At 43.0% G+C, this 18,678-nt stretch overlaps 1 protein-coding gene across 3 annotated transcripts in view; it reads left to right on the forward strand.

The window, feature by feature from the left end:
* Positions 1 to 18,678, forward strand: part of rapgefl1 (Rap guanine nucleotide exchange factor (GEF)-like 1) — a 106,884-nt gene that overhangs the window by 71,074 nt on the left and 17,132 nt on the right. For all 3 annotated transcript variants that reach the window (XM_048560265.2, XM_048560263.2, XM_048560264.2), the window contains 5 exons: positions 3,230 to 3,308; positions 4,811 to 4,984; positions 8,270 to 8,367; positions 13,319 to 13,441; positions 14,321 to 14,499. In XM_048560265.2, the coding sequence (XP_048416222.1) occupies positions 3,230 to 3,308; positions 4,811 to 4,984; positions 8,270 to 8,367; positions 13,319 to 13,441; positions 14,321 to 14,499 (653 nt within the window). The remainder of the gene's footprint in view (positions 1 to 3,229; positions 3,309 to 4,810; positions 4,985 to 8,269; positions 8,368 to 13,318; positions 13,442 to 14,320; positions 14,500 to 18,678) is intronic.

An 18,678-nucleotide genomic window follows, 5' to 3' on the forward strand; every position in this document is an offset into this window, starting at 1 on the left:
TATGAGAAACAGTATCCAGAGAGAGAGAGGATTAACTTTTTATTGGGAATCCTACGTTCCCGAGCGAAAGATTACCAAGCAGCACAGACTTCAGTTCAAAGGATGAACTTTCATTTTTATCCTGAGGGTGGTGGGTGCCAGTTTGGTGATTCAGGTAGAAACGCTCAGTTTCTTCAACCAGTACAAGCAGGATGGGCTGAATGATCTTTTTCCGTGCTGTACCATTCCAATAGTTCTATGGACCAATCAGCCCCCTTTTCACCCAGGGGTATAAATCATGTTTGTTGGTTTGAAATTTGGTGTTCTGGTGTTTGTCTTGCAAAGTGTAAGTTGAAAATCTTCGACAATATATCGGCATTTTCAATAATAATCTTATTCTGTGCTATCAAGCGCGGATAAAGTATGACCTAATGGGTGGATTGGTTGCAAAGGGAACTGAATAGTACACTGGAATACCCTGTAGGTTTTATGTTGCAATCAGACTGAATGAGAGTGAACCCAATGGGCTTGTAGACAAAAATATGATGCAAATTGACATTAAATTTGGCAAACTGATTCAAGTAACCCATGAGAACAGCTAGCCTGGGTCTCTCGGAGCTTCTCAGAGTTTGAACTGATGTTCTGGACCTGACCCCTACCTGAGCAGAATGTGTCCAAAACGAAAAGGGTTTCGTTTGCCAACACTGACGCCCCTGTCCACAGCATCCCCCCCCCCCCCCCCCCCACATTCCAATATTGTTCTATTGGTCCACTATAACACAAATTCAGTTTATTTTGCTGTCACAGAATCTAAACAGATTTGTTGAATTGGTTAGAAGCTTCTGATCAACATCGGCATCGAAATTGAACCCAATTATGAGGGTAAAAAGCAAAGAGACTATGAGAAGTAGAAGGTATATAAAAAAAAAATATTTAATCAAAGTAGAAGTTAACATCTAATTGCTAATAAGAATCCAGGATCAGAAGAATTACACTTCACTGGCGTTTGTGCACCCTAATTAGCTGGTCCTTTCTGACACTCCCCTTAGACTCAAAGGACATGAGTACTTTGCCTATTTTCATCATATCTTCTCTCCATTAAATCTTGAACATTTTGAGTGAGCAGTTAACGAATTTTGATCCTATTAAGTGTAAGAGACCCAAAACTAAGTTGAGGAGACACTTATTTTTAAACACAGTGGGTGCAGGGCCATGCTGGAGCTAGTGATTGAAGTAAAGACTATGTCAATATTTAAGAAGAGGTTGGAGAAGTGTTTGAAGAAAGGAGGAACAAAGACAGATGTTTTATCTGGGATTAGAGGCACTGCCAGTGTGGAGAAAGAATATCAACGTGAACTGTTGGGGATTAACAGTCTCTTTCCATGCAATAAATTCTTTGTCATTCTTTGATACCCAACACACTGACTTGACTGTGTGCATTTAGTGGGTCAGAAACCGAGCTATTCCATGAGACTTGTAATAAGTCAAGGAAATTTACATTTAAGTAAATTGCATCATCATTAGGATGTCAAAAGTATGGTTCACAGTTGTGAAGGTATTTTGATGTGTAATTGCCATCATTTTGTCAACAGAAAAAGGCAGGCACTTTATGCACAGCTAGATTCCACTCAAAGAAATGAGAAGCCAAGCAATTTTGGTAAGATTTAGCTGAGTGATAGATTAAGGACAATATAGATACAAGACTAAAATTAACAGAAAGAGCAAAAGAAATTTTCCATGTATAAAAGGTGAAACTGTGGAACTTCAGTTTTTGCCTCAATTACAAATTCTGAAATTTATGTCAACATTCAAAATTTGACTCACTGGATGGCTGAAAGATGCGACAAAGAAATAAGGGAACAGGGCAGCGTTACCAACATTGTTTCATCAAGTAGATAATCCTAAACATGGACTGGTTGCGATGAGTGGCCTGTTACCATGTGGTGACTTCAATTTGTTTGCAATCTTGTGGCATATTGCCCATCCCTAATTTCCCAGAGGGCAGTTACAAGTCAACCACATTGTTACTGGTCTGGAATCACGTAGGCCAGACCAGGTAAGGATGGTAGTTTCCCTCCCTAAAGGACGTTACTGAATCAGATGGGTTTTTTCTATAATCGGCAATGGGATCATGGCCAACCTTAGACCTTAACCCCAGGGTTTTATTGAATTTGAATCTGTGTTCCCAGAACGTTTTCTGAGTCACTGGATTAACAGTACAGCGATAATACCGCTAGGCCATCACCTCTTCTGAGAGGTTAATTGTCAGCCTGTTAAGCCATCTAGTACATATGATGGAGAAAAGTCACACAGACACTAGGAGCTTTTTCCTATTCTCGTTCAGCTAATACTATGGAATCGTTCACCCCCCCCCAACTCAGACAAAGAGATGATCTTCCTTTAAGGTCCCCCTGGAAAGGTGACACATCAGACAATGCAGCACTTTCTCACTGTGCTGAAGCGTTATCCGAGCTGATGCTTTTGACCTGAATACCACCCGAACCTGCTGCACAGTGGGAAGACTGTGTAGTGAGCTATGTGTGCACCAGCCAAAGCCAGGTCCCCAGGTAGGATTTGAAGAGGTTGCAAAAGTAGTAGAACGTTATGTGGCCTGTTGATTGACTTTTTCTCTGCGAGGATCTGGATTACGCTTCAAAATAAATGCATTCTGTACTGGGCAATTCCAGCAGCACGGTGGCTCAGTGGTTAGCACTGCTGCCTCACGGCCCCAGGGACCTGGGTTCGATTCCAGCCTCGGGCGACTGTCTGTGTAGAGTATGCACGTTCTCCCCGCGTCTGTGTGGGTTTCCTCTGGGTGCTCTGGTTTCCTCCCACAGTCCAAAGATGTGCCGGTTTGATGGATTGGTCATAATAAATTGCCCGTAGTGTTCAGGGGTGTGTAGATTAGGTTGGTTATAGGGGGTTGGGTCTGGATGGGATGGTCTGAGGGTCTGTGTGGACTTGTTGGGCCGAAGGGCCTATTTCCACATTGTAGAGATTCTATGATACTGAAGGTAAGCATTACAGTTTGCTCTTGGAATATGAATGGGAGCAAACTAGCGACAGAGAAAGAAAGCCTGATTTGCCAAGAAGCCCTTCTGGTTAGCATAACCATGGTCTACAAAGAAACTTTAGCCTTTTTCTGATAACTTGTTCAATGATATGTGAATCCTAATGGATAGAAATTCTGGTCTCCGATATTAAGGAGATGGGAAACTATTTGCCCTCTAACATTCTCTGTCTCTGACAGGTTAAACCTCTCTTTCGTCACTTCAGTCGTACTGACATCTGCCTGCAGCAGCGGGAGCCCCTGCGTGGTACAGATGAGAGTAAGTTTCAGTAGCTTCCCATTGTTACTGTATGAGGAGCTCTGTCAAACTGAACCAGGCAAACTCCCTCACTAAAATGAACTAAACCCATGTTAGACAGGTAAAATGCTTCCATTACAATTGAAGCAACCCATATTACAGTGATAGAACCCCTCTGAGGGACTTGAGACGCACCCAGTGTTGAACTGGCTTGTGCTGATCTGTGACAGAGGAGGAGTGATTCACTTGCTGAGTCAGGATTGTTGCTGGAACTCTGATGTGTTCACATTCAAAGGAAGCTGATGATTCAACGTCAGGGAGTTACGAGTATGACTTTATAGTATTTCAAATATGTGACTCCATTCAGTCAAAAGCAAAGGAGTAATTATTTATCCAAAAACTGACATTGCAATTCTAGAGGTACAAAGCTGTTTTGAGAAATCGAATTAATGGTGTATTAATCATTATCTGCATGCGGAGGGATTTATGATAGTGCTCCCTAACTTTGAGGCAGCATATCTGCACTCAAGTCCCATCTGCATCAGAAATTGTAGTAACATCTCTGAACAGATTGGTTAGAAGTATCTACGTAGGAGAGGACTGGAATTGTGATTGTTGGACTTCAGCTGCGTAAAATGTGATGTGTCTCAGTACACTTGTGCTTTCAAGTGCATAAGGACTGTCCAACTTCTCCAGTCCTCATTCCCAATGGATAGATTCAAGTACTGCAAGGGTTTGCCATTGCCTTCTGCAGGATGGCTGACCAAGAAACTCTCCTGCTCTTTGTCGGGCAGATTGGAGGGATTTACAGGCTACTGATCAACCTGTTCACCCAGTGCACTCTCCACGGCCAACAAGTGAGACTTGAACCCAGAGCTTCTGGTCCTCTGGGACACTACCTACTGCTCCACAAGACCTACTGAGTAAAGCCTGAGCCCTTCACTGCTCGGAGGTCCTCAGTTATAACAACCACACTGTTGTATTTAGCCAGGTACAGTGCAGATTGACTGGCACAGTGCCTCAGTGGTTAGCACTGCTGCCTCATAGCGCCAGGAACCTGGGTTTGATTCTGGCCTCTGGTGACTATCTGTGTGGAGTTTGCACCTTCTCCCTGTGTCTGTGTGGGTTTCCTTCAGGTGCTCCGGTTTCCTCCCCCAGCCCAAAGGTTAGATGGATCATCCATGATAAATTGCCCATTGCGCCCAAGGATATGCAGGTATAGTGCATTAGATATGGGAAATGCAGTGTTATAGGGCTAGGGTCTGGGATGGGTCTAGGTGGGATGCTGTTTGGAGAGTCGATGTAGACTTGATGGGTCAAATGGCCTGCTTCCACGCTGTAGGAATTCTATGTTGCTAAATGTCGGCAGACCCCAGAAAGTTAAACACTTAGAATGCTCTGTAGGTATAATTGCATGTTGTTTCTGTCCCTGTAGTTACTGGTTCTTATGTTTGTCCTGATGCTCACCTCTACTTGAATAATGCCAGTATGGCTCCTCATTTCATTTTGCCCTCTGCCATCAGTTTTCTGTCGTGTTTATGCGAGTGATCACTCCTATGTCACCATCAAGAGCAGACTGTCAGCATCGGTGCAGGAGATTGTATTGTCTGTAGCTGAAAAACTTCAGCATTCTGAAGAAGAATCCAAGGAACCAGTGCACAAGAACTTGCTGCTGGTCGCTTTAAGATCATCGGGGGGTAAGTTCTTGTTACAAATAATCATCTGGATGTATGCAGTTAGAGTTTTGCTTTAAAACGGTTTCTGCCATGAAGGTTGTGTACCTAACCTTCACGAGGACGTTCAATCAGTGCAAGAAAATATTCAGCACTGTCTTCTCACACGATATAAAATGTTGTTCCCTTTTACATTGGAATTCTTGTACACTGTCCTGATGAGGGCAAAATGAAAAGGTATAACAAAATGTTTCTTTTCTCAACAGTACCTTCTTGTGTGCATTTTGCCTAAATTCTCTCTCTTTGCATGTCCAGCTTATGTAATTAATACTCAGTAATGTTGGTGCAACTCACTGCCTGTAGTTGGTGGGATGTCATGCATTCTGGGTTACCCCAGGCAGTGGTAATTTTTGCAGGCGGTATTATCTGTTCCATCCTGCCACTTCCTCTAGTTTTTGAACAGTGCTGAGAGCGCTTTCTGTAACCAAAGTCTTTAAAGCTCTACCTGTGAGTCAAACTGTCTCTCCTTATACCTGCAAGAGGATTCCGTTTTGCAGATAACTCTTTGACCTGCAACATGATGTTGACTGTTTAAGTATCCAGCACAAATGAGTCAACCTATCATCACCAGTCCCCTGACAGTGGGCCAAGGCTGGCCATGCAGTTCACCACCAGGTTGAAAACGAGCAGAAGAGAAAGAAAGGTGTGCATTTATTTTGTGCTTTTTTGCAATTTCAGGATGCCCCAGTGCACTTTGCAACCAATAAAGTGCATGCAATCACCATTGTAACTTAACAACTAATTACCGTTCAACAATATCCCTTAATCAAAGGCAGGTACTCGTACCATTGAAGGAAAACCTGGATGAGCACTTAAACCACATCGTAGGCTATGGACCATCTGCTGGCCAATGGGATTAGTGTAGTTGGGCAGCAATACAGTGTGGAGCTGGAGAAACACAGCAAGTCAGGCAGCATCAGAGGAGCAGGGGAGTTGACATTTCAGGTCAGGACCCTTCATCAAACCTGCTGTGTTCCTCCAGCTTCACCCTGTATTGACGCTGACTCCAGCATCTGCAGTTCATGCCACCTCTTAGTATAGTTTCATGTTTGTTGGTCGGCATAGACCTGATGGGCTGAAGGGCTTGTTTCTATGCTGGATGACTATCTCAGCATATTTTATATTATTCTTTCAGGGATCGACAGGGTAGATGCAGGAAGGATGACTCCCCTGGCTAGTAACTCTAGAAACAGCAGACAAGGTATGAGACTAAGAGACAAGCCATTTCACAGTGAGATGCAGATTCATCAGAAAATGGTGAATCTTTGGAATTTTCTACCCAAAGGACTGTGGAGGATTAGACACTGAGTTCATTCAAGGTAGCGATTCATAAATTGTTAGACCTTCAAGGTAGTGTAGGAAGGTCACATTGAGGGAGACAATCAATAATAACAGACATGAAATGCAAGATTGTGAGTTTGTTGATGATAGAAAGCAGGCAAGATTGGGGGATGTCAGGTAACTTCAAGGTGTTTTAGACAAGTTTAGATGACAGATGTCTTTAATAGATGTGAAGATATATATTGGTATGAAAACAGAAAGGAAGATATTATTTAAATGCTGATAGATTAGAAATTATGGATATACAAAGGGATCTGGGTGTCACCAGTACTAGCAGGTGCAGCAAACAATTAGAAAGCCGAATGATATATTGGCCGTCATTGTAAGAGGATTTGAGGTTTTGAGTTTGGCATGTCTTATTGAAGTTATACAGGGCCTTAGTAAGAGCACATCTGGAATATTGTATGCAGTTTTGGTCCCCCAAACCAAGAAAGGATATGTTTGCCATAGATGGAGTGCAGCAGAGTCACTGGGCTGACACCAGGGATAGTGATAATGGGAACTGCAAATGCTGGAGAATCCAAGATAATAAAGTGTGAGGCTGGATGAACACAGCAGGCCAAGCATCATCTCAGGAGGACAAAAGCTGACGTTTCGGGCCTAGACCTTTCATCAGAGAGGGGTTGCCAGGGATAGTGGGACTGTTCTAGGAGGAGAGAGTGGTTCAATTGGGCCTGTATTCATGAGAGTTTAGAAGAATGAGAGGGGGTCTGATTGAAATGTATTAAATTCTAACAGGGCTGGATAGACTAGGTACAGGGAGGATGCTTTCCATGGTTGTGGTGTGTAGAACCAGGGGTCATAGTCTCAGGATGTGGAGTAGACCACTTAGGACTCAGACGAGGAAAAAATTCTTCACTCAGTGTAGCGAACCTGTGGAATTCTTTACCACAGATGGCTGTGCAGGTTAAGTCACTGAATATATTCAAGAAAGGGATAGACAAATGTTTTCATTTTAAAGACATCCAGAGGAGAAAGCAGGAATATGGAATTAAGATAGGAGGTCAGTCATGATCATGTTGAATGGAGAGCAGGCTTGAAGGGCCGAATGGACTACTCCAGCTTTTATTTCCAATGTCGTACATTGGTCACCTGATACAGGAATCTAGGTTGAGCGATAATTATTGGCCGGGAGAATATACCTGCTATGGCTCACAATGTGTCAAGAGATCTTTTACTGCCAGAGAGGGTCTCAATTTAACATTTCCTCTGAAGGACAGTGCTTCCAGTGGTGCGACTCTCTTGGTACAAAGACTGGAGCATCAGCTTAGATTGTGGGCTTGGGACTCTTAGACAGCATCTTGCAACCCGCAACCTCCTGACTCCGTGCTGAGAATGCAACTGAACAACACAGTTTCCACCGTTAGCAGGCAGGGGTATTAGATTATTACACATTTGGAATTAGATATGCGTTGATTAGAGAAGTTGCAACTTGAACTCCTTGCAGGGACAAGTCTGGGTTTCAGTGCAGAGAGCAGAAGTAAGTTGCCCCCCCAGTTTATTTGAAACTTATGAATGAGCAAGAGCCCACTGACTGTTGCAATAGAAGGAGGAACCACACAAAGGTCTTGCCGATTTGATTTCACATGACTCAGTTCAAAGAGCAAGTGGCTGGATTTTAGCGGTGTGCTGTCACTGAGACCGAGATGTTGGATTATTTTTGACAGGAGGTGAAAAATTTATCTAAAAGGGAGATTGAATAATGGAGAAGGTGAAAATCAAAATTGGTAACTGTCCAATTAGAAGTTTTATATGGGACCGTGTTCATGCCTCAGCTGGGGTGAAAGTAGCCAGCTCAGGCTGGTAAAAGTCCCCAGTGCACCTTCATCTTCTGATTCTTCGCTGCCGTAGTAACAGTGAGCCTGTGCCTCCGATGTAATCCTGAAAAATTGTTCACTTTGTTTGCAGAGAAAACAATGTTTCGGTTGGACGAAGATTCCGTGTTTACCACATTGGGCGTTAACACTCACCTGTTTGCTTGTACAAAGGAATCTGTAGAGTCTTTGGTAAGAGAGAAAACCTCCCAGTACATTTCAGAACTCTCGAATAATGTTTTCAATCCCACCAAGGTCTTACATTTTCCTGCCTCTGTAACCTCTTCAAGTCCAGCAAACCTTAGAGATCTCTGCACCTCCATTTCTGGAATCTCATACATCTCTAGTTTACATTTCATTTACATTACATTTACATTTACAGTAAGCTGGCATTTATTGCCCATCCCTAATTGCCCAGAGGGCAGTTAAGAGTCAACCACATTTCTGCAGGTCTTGAGTCACACGTAGGCCAGACCATGTCAGGGCGACAGTTTTGATCCCTAAAGGATATTAGTGAATGAGTTTTTGACAATTGGCAGCAGATTCATGGTCATCACTAGATAAATTTTTGGTTGAATCCAAACACCACCATCTGCCATTGGTGGGATTCGAACTGGGGTCCCCAGATCATTACTAGGGTCTCTGGGTTAATAACCTGGTGATAATATCTCGAGACCATTGCCTCTCCAATGTTGCACCATCGATAGCCATGCCTTCCGCTTTCTACATCTCAGCTGCCTTTTCCCTCAACTGGGTCGTGGATTTCCATTGGACTGGTGGACTTGGACGAGGGAAGTACAGCAGTGGTATGCCCTCTCCCTCTGCAGGGTCGCTGATCATGAGTCTGTCCTGTTCTTGCTGCTTACCATCAGGTGTATTGAAGGGATTGACAGGCTGACAACCGACAGATTTCCCATGTTAAAAGTGCTCCTCCTATGGTCACCACAGGCTAGTGCAGGTCTCAAACTTTGAACTTCTAGTCCAGAGGTAGGGACACTACCTGTTGCACAAGACCTGTCTGCACCCTAACCTCAGGAAGTTTCTCTGTCTCTCTCCCTAGCTCCCCTTTTAGACTCTCCGTAAAACCCATCCTTTCAACCAAGTTTTAGGCGCACCGTGGCTCAGTGGTTAGCACTGCAGCCTCACAGCGCCAGGGACCTGGGTTCGATTCCAGTCTCTGGTAACTGTCTGTGTGGAATTTGCACATTCTCCCCGTGTTTGTGTGGGTTTTCTCCGGGTGCTCTGGTTTCCTCCCACAGTCCAAAGATGTGCAGGTTAGGTGGATTGGCCATGCTAAATTGCCCATAGTGTTCAGAGGTGTGCAGGTTATAGGGAGATGGGTCTGGGTGGGATGCTTCAAGGGGCGGTGTGGACTTGTTGGGCTGAAGGGCCTGATTCCATACTGTAGGGAATCTAATCTAATCTCATCTCATCTTTTCTCACGTGGCTTTATAACAAATATCGTTTGGTAATGCTCCTGGAAATGCCTTGGAACAGTGTACAACATTAAGGGCATATTAATGTTGTTTGGGGTGGCGATAATTTAAACACAGGCAGAGGAGGTATTAGACAACTCTCCTCCTGCTACAGAAATTGGAGATTAAGGAACACATTACTTAAAATCAGAGTAAAGAAGGAGCAGTGATGATTAACTTAAATATATTGATTGCATTACAGCAACAACTTGTATTTATGTAGACCCTTTAGTTTAATGAAATATGCCAAGGTGCATCAAAGGAGCATTACCCGATAAAACACGACATCCAGCCACAAAGATATATTAGGTCAGATGACCAACTGTTTGATGCATGACTTGAGGGACAAAAACAACATTAGAAATGAATTAAAGAACTCAGAACCTTGGCAACTGAAGGTGTGACTACCAGTGGGTGAAGTAATTTAGTTGGGAATGCACAAGGGTTTAGGATTAGAGGAGTGTCGATAACTTGGACGGCTGTGGAGCTAGGGAAAGATATAGCAACTGGGAGGTGTAAAGCCGTGGAGAGATTGACACAATAAAATGAGATTTTAAAGTCAATACATTGCACAACTGGAAGCCAGCACAGATCGGTAGAGGAGCAGGATTTATAGCTCACTAAAACAGCAAAATTCCGGATGACCTGAGGTTTATAGAGGGCAGAACATGAGAGACCAGCTATGCATATGTTGGAGTAATCAGGACTAGAGGTAATGAAAGCAGCAATGATAAGGGAACAGAGGGCAGTACCAGTTTGTGCTAGCAAATACCAGATAACGTCAGTCATTTGCACAAAACTGCCCCACCTATCCCAAACCTCTTCACAATGAATTGTGCTGAAGCAAAGTCCAACCTGGGGTGAGGCAGCTATCATGTGGGGAAACGTGTAAAAGTCTAGCGTTGAAAAGGATCAGAAGTGGTCTACTTGAGAGATGTAAGATCCCGAGGGAGCCTGACAGAATGGATGCTGAAAGGATGTTTCCTTTTGCAGAGAGACCAAAGTAGGAATCACAATTTAAAAATAATGTTTACAGAGATAGTAGGAACTGCCAATGTTGGAGAATCTGAGATAACAAGGTGCAGAACTGGGTGAACACAGCAGGCCAAGAAGCATCAGAGGAGCAGGAAAGTTGACACCTCGGGTCTGGACTCTTCTTCAGAAAAGGTCATGAATCTTCTGTGCAGAGCAGTGGAGGGAGGCTGTTGAGTATTTTTAAGATAGAGATAGATTCTTGACCAACAAGGGAAACAGTGGTCTTCAGGGGTAGGCAGGAACATGGAGCAGTCCGATCAGCCATAATCCTATTGATTGGCAGAGCAGACTGGAGGGTCCCAGTGATCTAGTTCTGCACCTAATGCGTGGTTGCATGTGATGTGACTTCCTGTCACTAAACAAGTTGACATTAGTGATTAGAATGAGGAACATTACATAAGAACTCAACTTCACTACATCTGCCACTCCCTATAACCCTTTAAGCCTTTACAAATTAAAAATCTGTCTATGTATCTAATGTGTAGAGAAAGCACAGGATTAATTTAAAAAGAAGTTGTTGGTCTGGTTTGGAGAATGTCATTGGATTGCCTTTACAAGTGTTTTGCTTCGTCATTGTTGACAGCGTAGTCAAACGATTTGTTGAGTTAAAACAAAAGCATTTCAGCCTGCGACTCGAGCTCTTTTCGTTTGTACTGAGCTACCCAATATCTGGTGCTATATAAATGCAACTCAGTCAGAGTTAGCAAGAACTGCCAATCCTGGAGTCAGAGATGACACAGTGTGGAGCTGGAGGAACCCAGCAGGATAGGCAGCATCAGAGGAGCAGGAAAGCTAACGTTTCAGGTCTGGACCCTTCTTCAGAAAATCATTTTCTGAAGAAGGTTCCTGACCCGAAATGTCAGCCTTCCTTGCTCCTCTGATGCTGCCTATCCTGCTGTGTTCCTCCAGCTCTATACCTTGTTATCTCAGACTCCAGCACCGACAGTTCTTACAATCTCTAATACATTAATGGCATTGTGGGTCAACCTACAGCTGGTGGACTGCAGTGGGTCAAGAAGGCACCTCACCCCACCTTTTCCAGGGCAACTAGGGATGGGCAAGAAATGCTGGCCAGCCAGCGATGCCCACATCCCACAAATCAATGGGGAAAAAAAACTTGTCAGTGCACTCTTTCTAGAAATCTTGATTATTAACAGGGTTGTCCCAGGCCGCCGAACTGATTAACGTAATGAAATGTATTTAATCAACCTGTCAGTGCCTCTCTAATTATTTTACTATTCCCTAACCTCATTTTTCAGAGAAAACGTTGTTTAATTGATCATACAGATATCAGGACTGTGCCTGGAGCTGTTAAGCACAGATCTGAACATATGAACTATAATATCGGAAGTAATCTGTACGTCAGTATCTGAATACTCAATTTCCTTGTTATCGTGTCAAAAATGTGAGCTTCTGATTACAAGATGAAAGTGCCAACCAAGTGTGTCCTGTGTACTTGTATACCATCAAACAACTGCTTCAGAAGTAGTTCATTGCCTGTAAACGAATTTGGGACATCCTAAAGATGTGAAAATTATTATATAATTGCAAGCTTTGATTTGCTTTTCCTGCTGGGAGAGTGATTGTACATTGAGAGCAAGTCCAGTCTTGGTTTTGGTAAATATTGTAGCATTGCTACTTTAACTCTGGTCTGGGCTAGTTCTGTTTTAGAAGTAGCACGTACCTTCTCCTGAAGGACCCAGCGAGAAATAGTCATTGCCTCAGTGGAAAGGTTGTAGATTCACAAGTTATTGACGGACTTGGGTTGTAATCGAGGCTAACGTTTGAAGTGCCTTACTGAGGGATTACAGCATGGTCAGCCGTGATTGTAAATTGTTGTCCTGTGATCTCATTGAATAGCACTGCAGACTCGCTGGACTATTTCTTGCACCTGATTTGAATTGCCCAGTTCCTCGATTCAGGAAGATAGAAAAGACTACTAGAAGTAATAAGAGCAAGGACCTCTCCATGGTCAAATATATTTTCCTCAACCATTAGAAATAGATTACCTGTTGATTCATTAATTTGCTCACCGTGGGATTAGGCAGTGCTTACAATGCCAGCCCTGTCCACCTCAATGAGCACCGAAAGCGGTTGTAAAATAATTTGGGATGTTCCACACACATGTTGTATTCCAGTGACCTGTACACATTAGAATAACAATACAAAACCAATAAACAATATCTGGAATTAAGAGTCTAATGGTGACCATGAATCCATTGTCAATTGTTGTAAAAACCCATCTAGTTCTCTAACACCCTTTAGGGAAGGAAACTGCCATCCTTACCTGGTCTGGCCTACATGTGACTCCAGACCCACAGCAATGTGGCTGACTCATAACTGCTCTCTGGTCAATTAGTGATGGGCAATAGATGCTGCCTAGTCAGTGATGACCTCATCCTGTGAACGAAGAAAGAAAAACATCGAGAATCTTAAGTTTTAGCAATAGCTATTCTCCATTGATTTTTAGCAGCTATTTTGTTCCACTATAATTTCAGAAGCTACATTGATGGCATTCAGTATTAGATAGGAGCCTGTATGCTTGTTTAAAATGATTTCAAATGTAACACTGACTAATGTGTGATATGAGTGTTGATTCTGTTATGATTTCATTATCTCATATTGGTCCCCAGGTCCCCCCACCAGCTGTCGAAAGGCTCCCTCACGAAGGACCAGAAATCAATGAAATGAACATGGTGGAAATGGCTAACCAGATCACGACATTTGACTGGGAGCTTTTAAATTGCGTACATGAGGTACTGGCTTCCTGCAAATTGGGAAACCTCACCTTGTCATATCATTGATGGGGGAAACAGTGGCAGTGTCACCCAGAGGGTTAGCATATTGCTCTGGGACCACAGGTTTGAAACCCACCACTGCAACTAGTGAAACTTAAATTCAATTAATTAATAAGCTTTAATGAATTGCTAGGGGTTGAAAGTTTGTCTCAATAGTTGTCATCATTGTCAAATTGTCGTAAAAATCCGCTGGTTCGCTCATGTCACGAGGGAAGGAAATCTGTTGTGATCGCCTGACCTGGTCTACATGTGATTTCAGACCCAGAGCAATGTGAATACCCTTTGAGGGTGGTTAAGAGTCAGTTTGGGGTGGGTAACAAATGCTGCCATTGCCAGCCACACTTTGAACACACTGAAGGATAAAATTTGAACAATTAGTTATTGATTGTATCATAGGACATTTGGGAAGGCAAGTATCAAAAAAATGTATTAAATAAAAGCCAAAAGAACTGTGAATGCTGTAAATCAGAGACAAAAAATGGAAATTGGTTAAAAACTCAGCCGGTCTGGCAGCATCTGGGGAGAGAAATCAGAGTTAATCAGTTTCGGGGCTGAGTGAGGAATGGCTACTTGACCTAATACATTAACTCTGATTTCTCTCCACAGATGCTGCTAGATCTGCTGAGCTTTTCCAGCAATTTCTACTTCTGTCATAAAAATACCTATGGGAAAGCAAGATAAACATAAGGGAGAAAGGAATGGAAAAGTGAAGAGGGGTATAGGAGGAGTCTTGCATAGCGCGTAAACTTTGGCAGAGACTCGTTGGGCCGAATGGCCTGTTTGTGTACTGTAAACTCTCTCTGCTTTGTGTTAACATGCGAGCTGATTTCTTTGCAGCTGGAGCTGATCCATTACGTCTTCAGGAATGAGAGCATTCGGAGGCGAACGGCAAACCTGGAGCTGGTGCTGCAGCGCTGCAGTGAGGTGCAACACTGGGTGGCTACCGAGATACTGATGTGTGAGCGCCTGGGCAAACGAGTGCAGATTCTCAAAACCTTCATTAATATCGCAGTTCTGTAAGTGCACATCTGGGTTCAAAGATTGTGGTTAGTGTCTGTTTTAGAGGAGGCAAGAAAACTGGCCACCCCAGATTGGGTAACACTACCGTTTTAGCACCGTGCCATTTAGGCTTAGAGTCATTAGTGTTTCATCCTACCTGTTCTGAATAAATGTCAGTTTGTCTCATTGACAGTGCCCTTGTTTACGACTCATGATGTTGAGCGTTCAAGTTCTGCACAAGCAGTTTAGAACAATCCGTTGGCATGTTGAGTTTTATATTGTCGAAGATGCTGCTTTTCATATGGGATCTTTCTATTGGACATAAAAGGTCTTGTGGCACATTTTAGAAGAAGGGCCACTCCAGCAATGGCCAGCTTTCATGTCTAAGGCGATACACCTAGAAAGAGATTAACTTGCTCGTCTGAGAGGAGAGATGGTGGCATTATCGTCATGTCACTTGCTCTGTGATTGAGAGATATAGACCAATGCTCTGATGACATATGTTCAAATCCCAGAATGGCAGCTGGTGAAATTAAAATTGAATTAATGTAATTGAAAGCCAGTCTCAGTAATTGAAGTTAAGTTTGATACCTGCGGGGAGGAATCTACATTTAACACCAGATCCAACTGTCCTCTGAAATGGCCTATGGCCTTGTAAACCACTTATTTCAAGGGTGACTAGGTGTGGAGCTGGATGAACACAGCAGACCAAGCAGCATCTTAGAAACAGGAAAGCTGACGTTCAGGCCTAGACCCTTCATCAGAAAAATGTTGTCACAGTTGGGTCTAGTTGGGGCCAATTTGGGAAGGCTTGAATGTGGACTGTAGTCCATTGGGGATGGTCTGGTTCTGTAGGCAGGTACTAAGAAAGGTGATGTGGCTGTGGTAACTGGTTTGCTTCAGGACATGGTCAATCAGTTTCAAGGCTGAAGAGATTACAAGAGAGTTGCAGTGGGAGAGAGATCCTCTGAGGTTTGTCCGGAGGGTAACTTCTTCAGGTTAGGCATCCTTAGAAGAGGCTTCGCAGTGGGGTGAAAATTGTGTCAGAGATAGTAGGAACAGCAGCCAGCATCTGCAGTTCCTATTATCTCTTACTTCAAGGGTAGTTAGGGATGGGCAACAAATGCTGGCTCTGCCAATGATACCCACATCATGTAAAAGGACAAGAGAAAGATCTTGATTGTTGCTAATAACAATGGTGACAAAACTTGACAAATAGTTTATTAACCATCACGTAGTTAGGGGCAGTCCTGGGGATGTGACAGTGCTGCTTAACTGCAAGTCATTTTCTCTCATCTCTGTAGTAGTGCCCCCAGTTACTGACTTCAATGCCAGAGGACAACGAAATCGCCCAAGTTTCCCACTCCAGTTTGCTAGCCTTTGACCTTAACGTAGAAAGCTCAGCATGAAATGTGGATGTCAAATTTAGTTGAGTTATCAGGCATGGTGCTGACTCATCTGATAATACTATATATTGCACTTGCTATTGATTTATGTATTGATTCTGAAAGGATTAACATTGGCGAGTACATTAGGCTTCACGTCATCTAATGATATTGCACAGTTATGGGTGGGAATCAAAGAATCCGGCTGTCGATTGCGATAATAAGGTGTGGAGCTGGATGAATACGGTAGGCCAGGCAGCATCAGAGGAGCAAGAAAGCCGACGTTTTGGGTCTGGACTCTTTAGAAAATTTTCTGAAGAAGAGTCTTGGACCGAAATGTCAGCCTTCCTGTTCTTATGATGCTGCTTGGCCTACTGTGTTCATCCAGCTCCACACCTTGTTATCTCAGATTCTCCAGCGTCGGCAGTTCCTACTATCTCCAGCTGTAGATTGCGATGTGAGACATGTCATCCATAGCTCCTGATAGTCTCCATCATTACATCTAACCAGCCAATGGAACTTGTAAGCATTGCTGTCATACCCTAAACTACATCCTGTTGTGACGACGACTGCTTCTATTATTTACAAGTTTGTTCATCCTTTATCATTGTCAATCAAACAGGCCCTTCAACACATTCTAAAAAGAAGGATTCATATCAAATTTGTTTTAAATAAAAATCTGGAACTGGAAAAGCTAGCCTAATGCCAACGTCACCATTGTCAATTGTCATAAAAGCAGATCTGGTTCACAAATTACAAACAAAAACAGAAGTTGCTGGAAAATCTCAGCAGGTCTGGCAGCATCTGTGAAGAGAAATCAGAGTTAATGTTTCGGGTCTGGTGACCTTTCCTCGTTAATGCCCTTTAGGGAAGGAAATCTGCTGTCCTCACCTGGTCTGGTCTATGTGACTCCAGACCCACAGCAAAGCGATGGACTCTTAACTACCCTCTGGGCAGTTAAGGATGGACAATGAGGATTGGCCTAACCAGCAGCACCCTCGTCACATGAACAAGTATCAAAAAAACTTTGAGTTCTTAAGGCACAGGGATAGTGTCCTTCCCTCTTAGAGTTTGAGTTCAAGTCCCATCTGCTCCAGAGGTGTCTCGTAATATACATGGACAGGTCAATTAAAAATATCTCCAAGGAAAATTCCACCTCTGCCACCAGCTGCTCCTGCTTGGTCCCACAACCATTCAATGAGGTGCAGGATGCAATTTGTTCTCCAGCACAGTTCCGGTAGGAAGAGACGGAGAGAGAAAGTTTACCAGAAGTGATAGAAATCACTCTTGGCTAGTGAATGAACCAGAGCAGTTGAGATAAAGGATGCTGTTTATGATAAGGCATTTGGAGTACTCATTAATCAGATCTCACTTTCTGCAGACAGTCTAGACAGCTCACATAGATCGCACAAGATAATCAGCAGCGTTAGTTTCACGGCAATCTGCCACTCACTGAATCAAAGGGGCCCCAGGTCCTGCATTGACTGTCTGCACCCAGTGAGGGCCAGCTATGAATCACCAAGTGGGTGACGTACAGTCACTTACACAACGAGGCCTGATCTGTAAAGTTCACATGCCTTAAACTGACAGCTCCCTCAGTCACCGTTCAGGTAAATCCAAATGTCAACACTGGAAATCCAGGTGTGTATGGATGAATTGAACGGAATAAATATAACTTCATTCCATCCGGGCCGATGGGAATGAGATAATGTGCTGTAACTTTCACAACCACAACAGCAAGCAGGAACATTCAACACAGTGATCCTGTTTGTGCGGACTATAAACACTGTTAATTCACAAGGAATAATCAATTCTATGGATAAACTCTGCTTTCATCGCCACCTAATGCTGATGGCAACATGGACCATCTAAACAATATTCAAACAGTAATAACATCATACAAGGAGAGTATTGTTGATGCTAGTAACCAGAAATCAATTATTAACTCACTAAATAATCTGTATAATTTGTTAATTATGTACAAATTAAATAACTAATCTAAACACAATATTAAATAATTTCTTTATTAAAACAATGAATGTCACATTGACACTAGAAAATATGTTTTTAATCCAAATATGTGCATGTTTACATATGTAAATGCATTTTTAAAAGAAGCTTTGCGGATTTAACACTGAGCTTTGACGCCTGTGATTATTCATAGGTGATTAAGCCCTGCACTGCGTATGATTTTCTGACCATGCAAAATGCTAAGTATGCAAATCATGGGCAGAGGCAGCTTGAACGCCACTGTGTGATTGTGCACAGTGCCAGGGGTATCGAGCAGTACAACTGCTCCCTAGTTTGTGTCTCCATGTCCTAACTCTGAACTGTAGCAAGATTGATATCATCTATCCACTTGTGGTTTATTCCTAATGGATCCCAGGAGTCACACTCACCATGTTTTGAGATTGGTGTTTTTGCAGTTGGAAGAAGTAATGCATTTATTTTGGATTTATTTATCTTCTTATGTGACCTTGGGATATTCTAAGGCCCTTAATGTCAAGGAATTATTTGAAGAGTAGTCCCTGTTGTGATGTAGGAAATGCAGCAGTCATTCTATGCATTGCAGCCTTCCACTAGATAATCTGCTTTAGTGACGTTAGTGAAATGATAAATATTAGACTGGACTTTGCATAGAACTCCTCTGCACTTCTTTAAAATTATTTCCTGGGGTATTTTACCTTTATTTTGCCTTTGGATAAGTTTATTCTCGCACATATTCCTGTTTTTGCCTGTTCCTTTTGCTACACCATCTCAGACCTCAGCTGAGTTAACCCCCAATCTTCTATATCATTTCTTCTCTGCCTA

This window comes from Stegostoma tigrinum, chromosome 31, assembly GCF_030684315.1.
Source record: "Stegostoma tigrinum isolate sSteTig4 chromosome 31, sSteTig4.hap1, whole genome shotgun sequence".
NCBI lineage: Eukaryota > Metazoa > Chordata > Chondrichthyes > Orectolobiformes > Stegostomatidae > Stegostoma > Stegostoma tigrinum.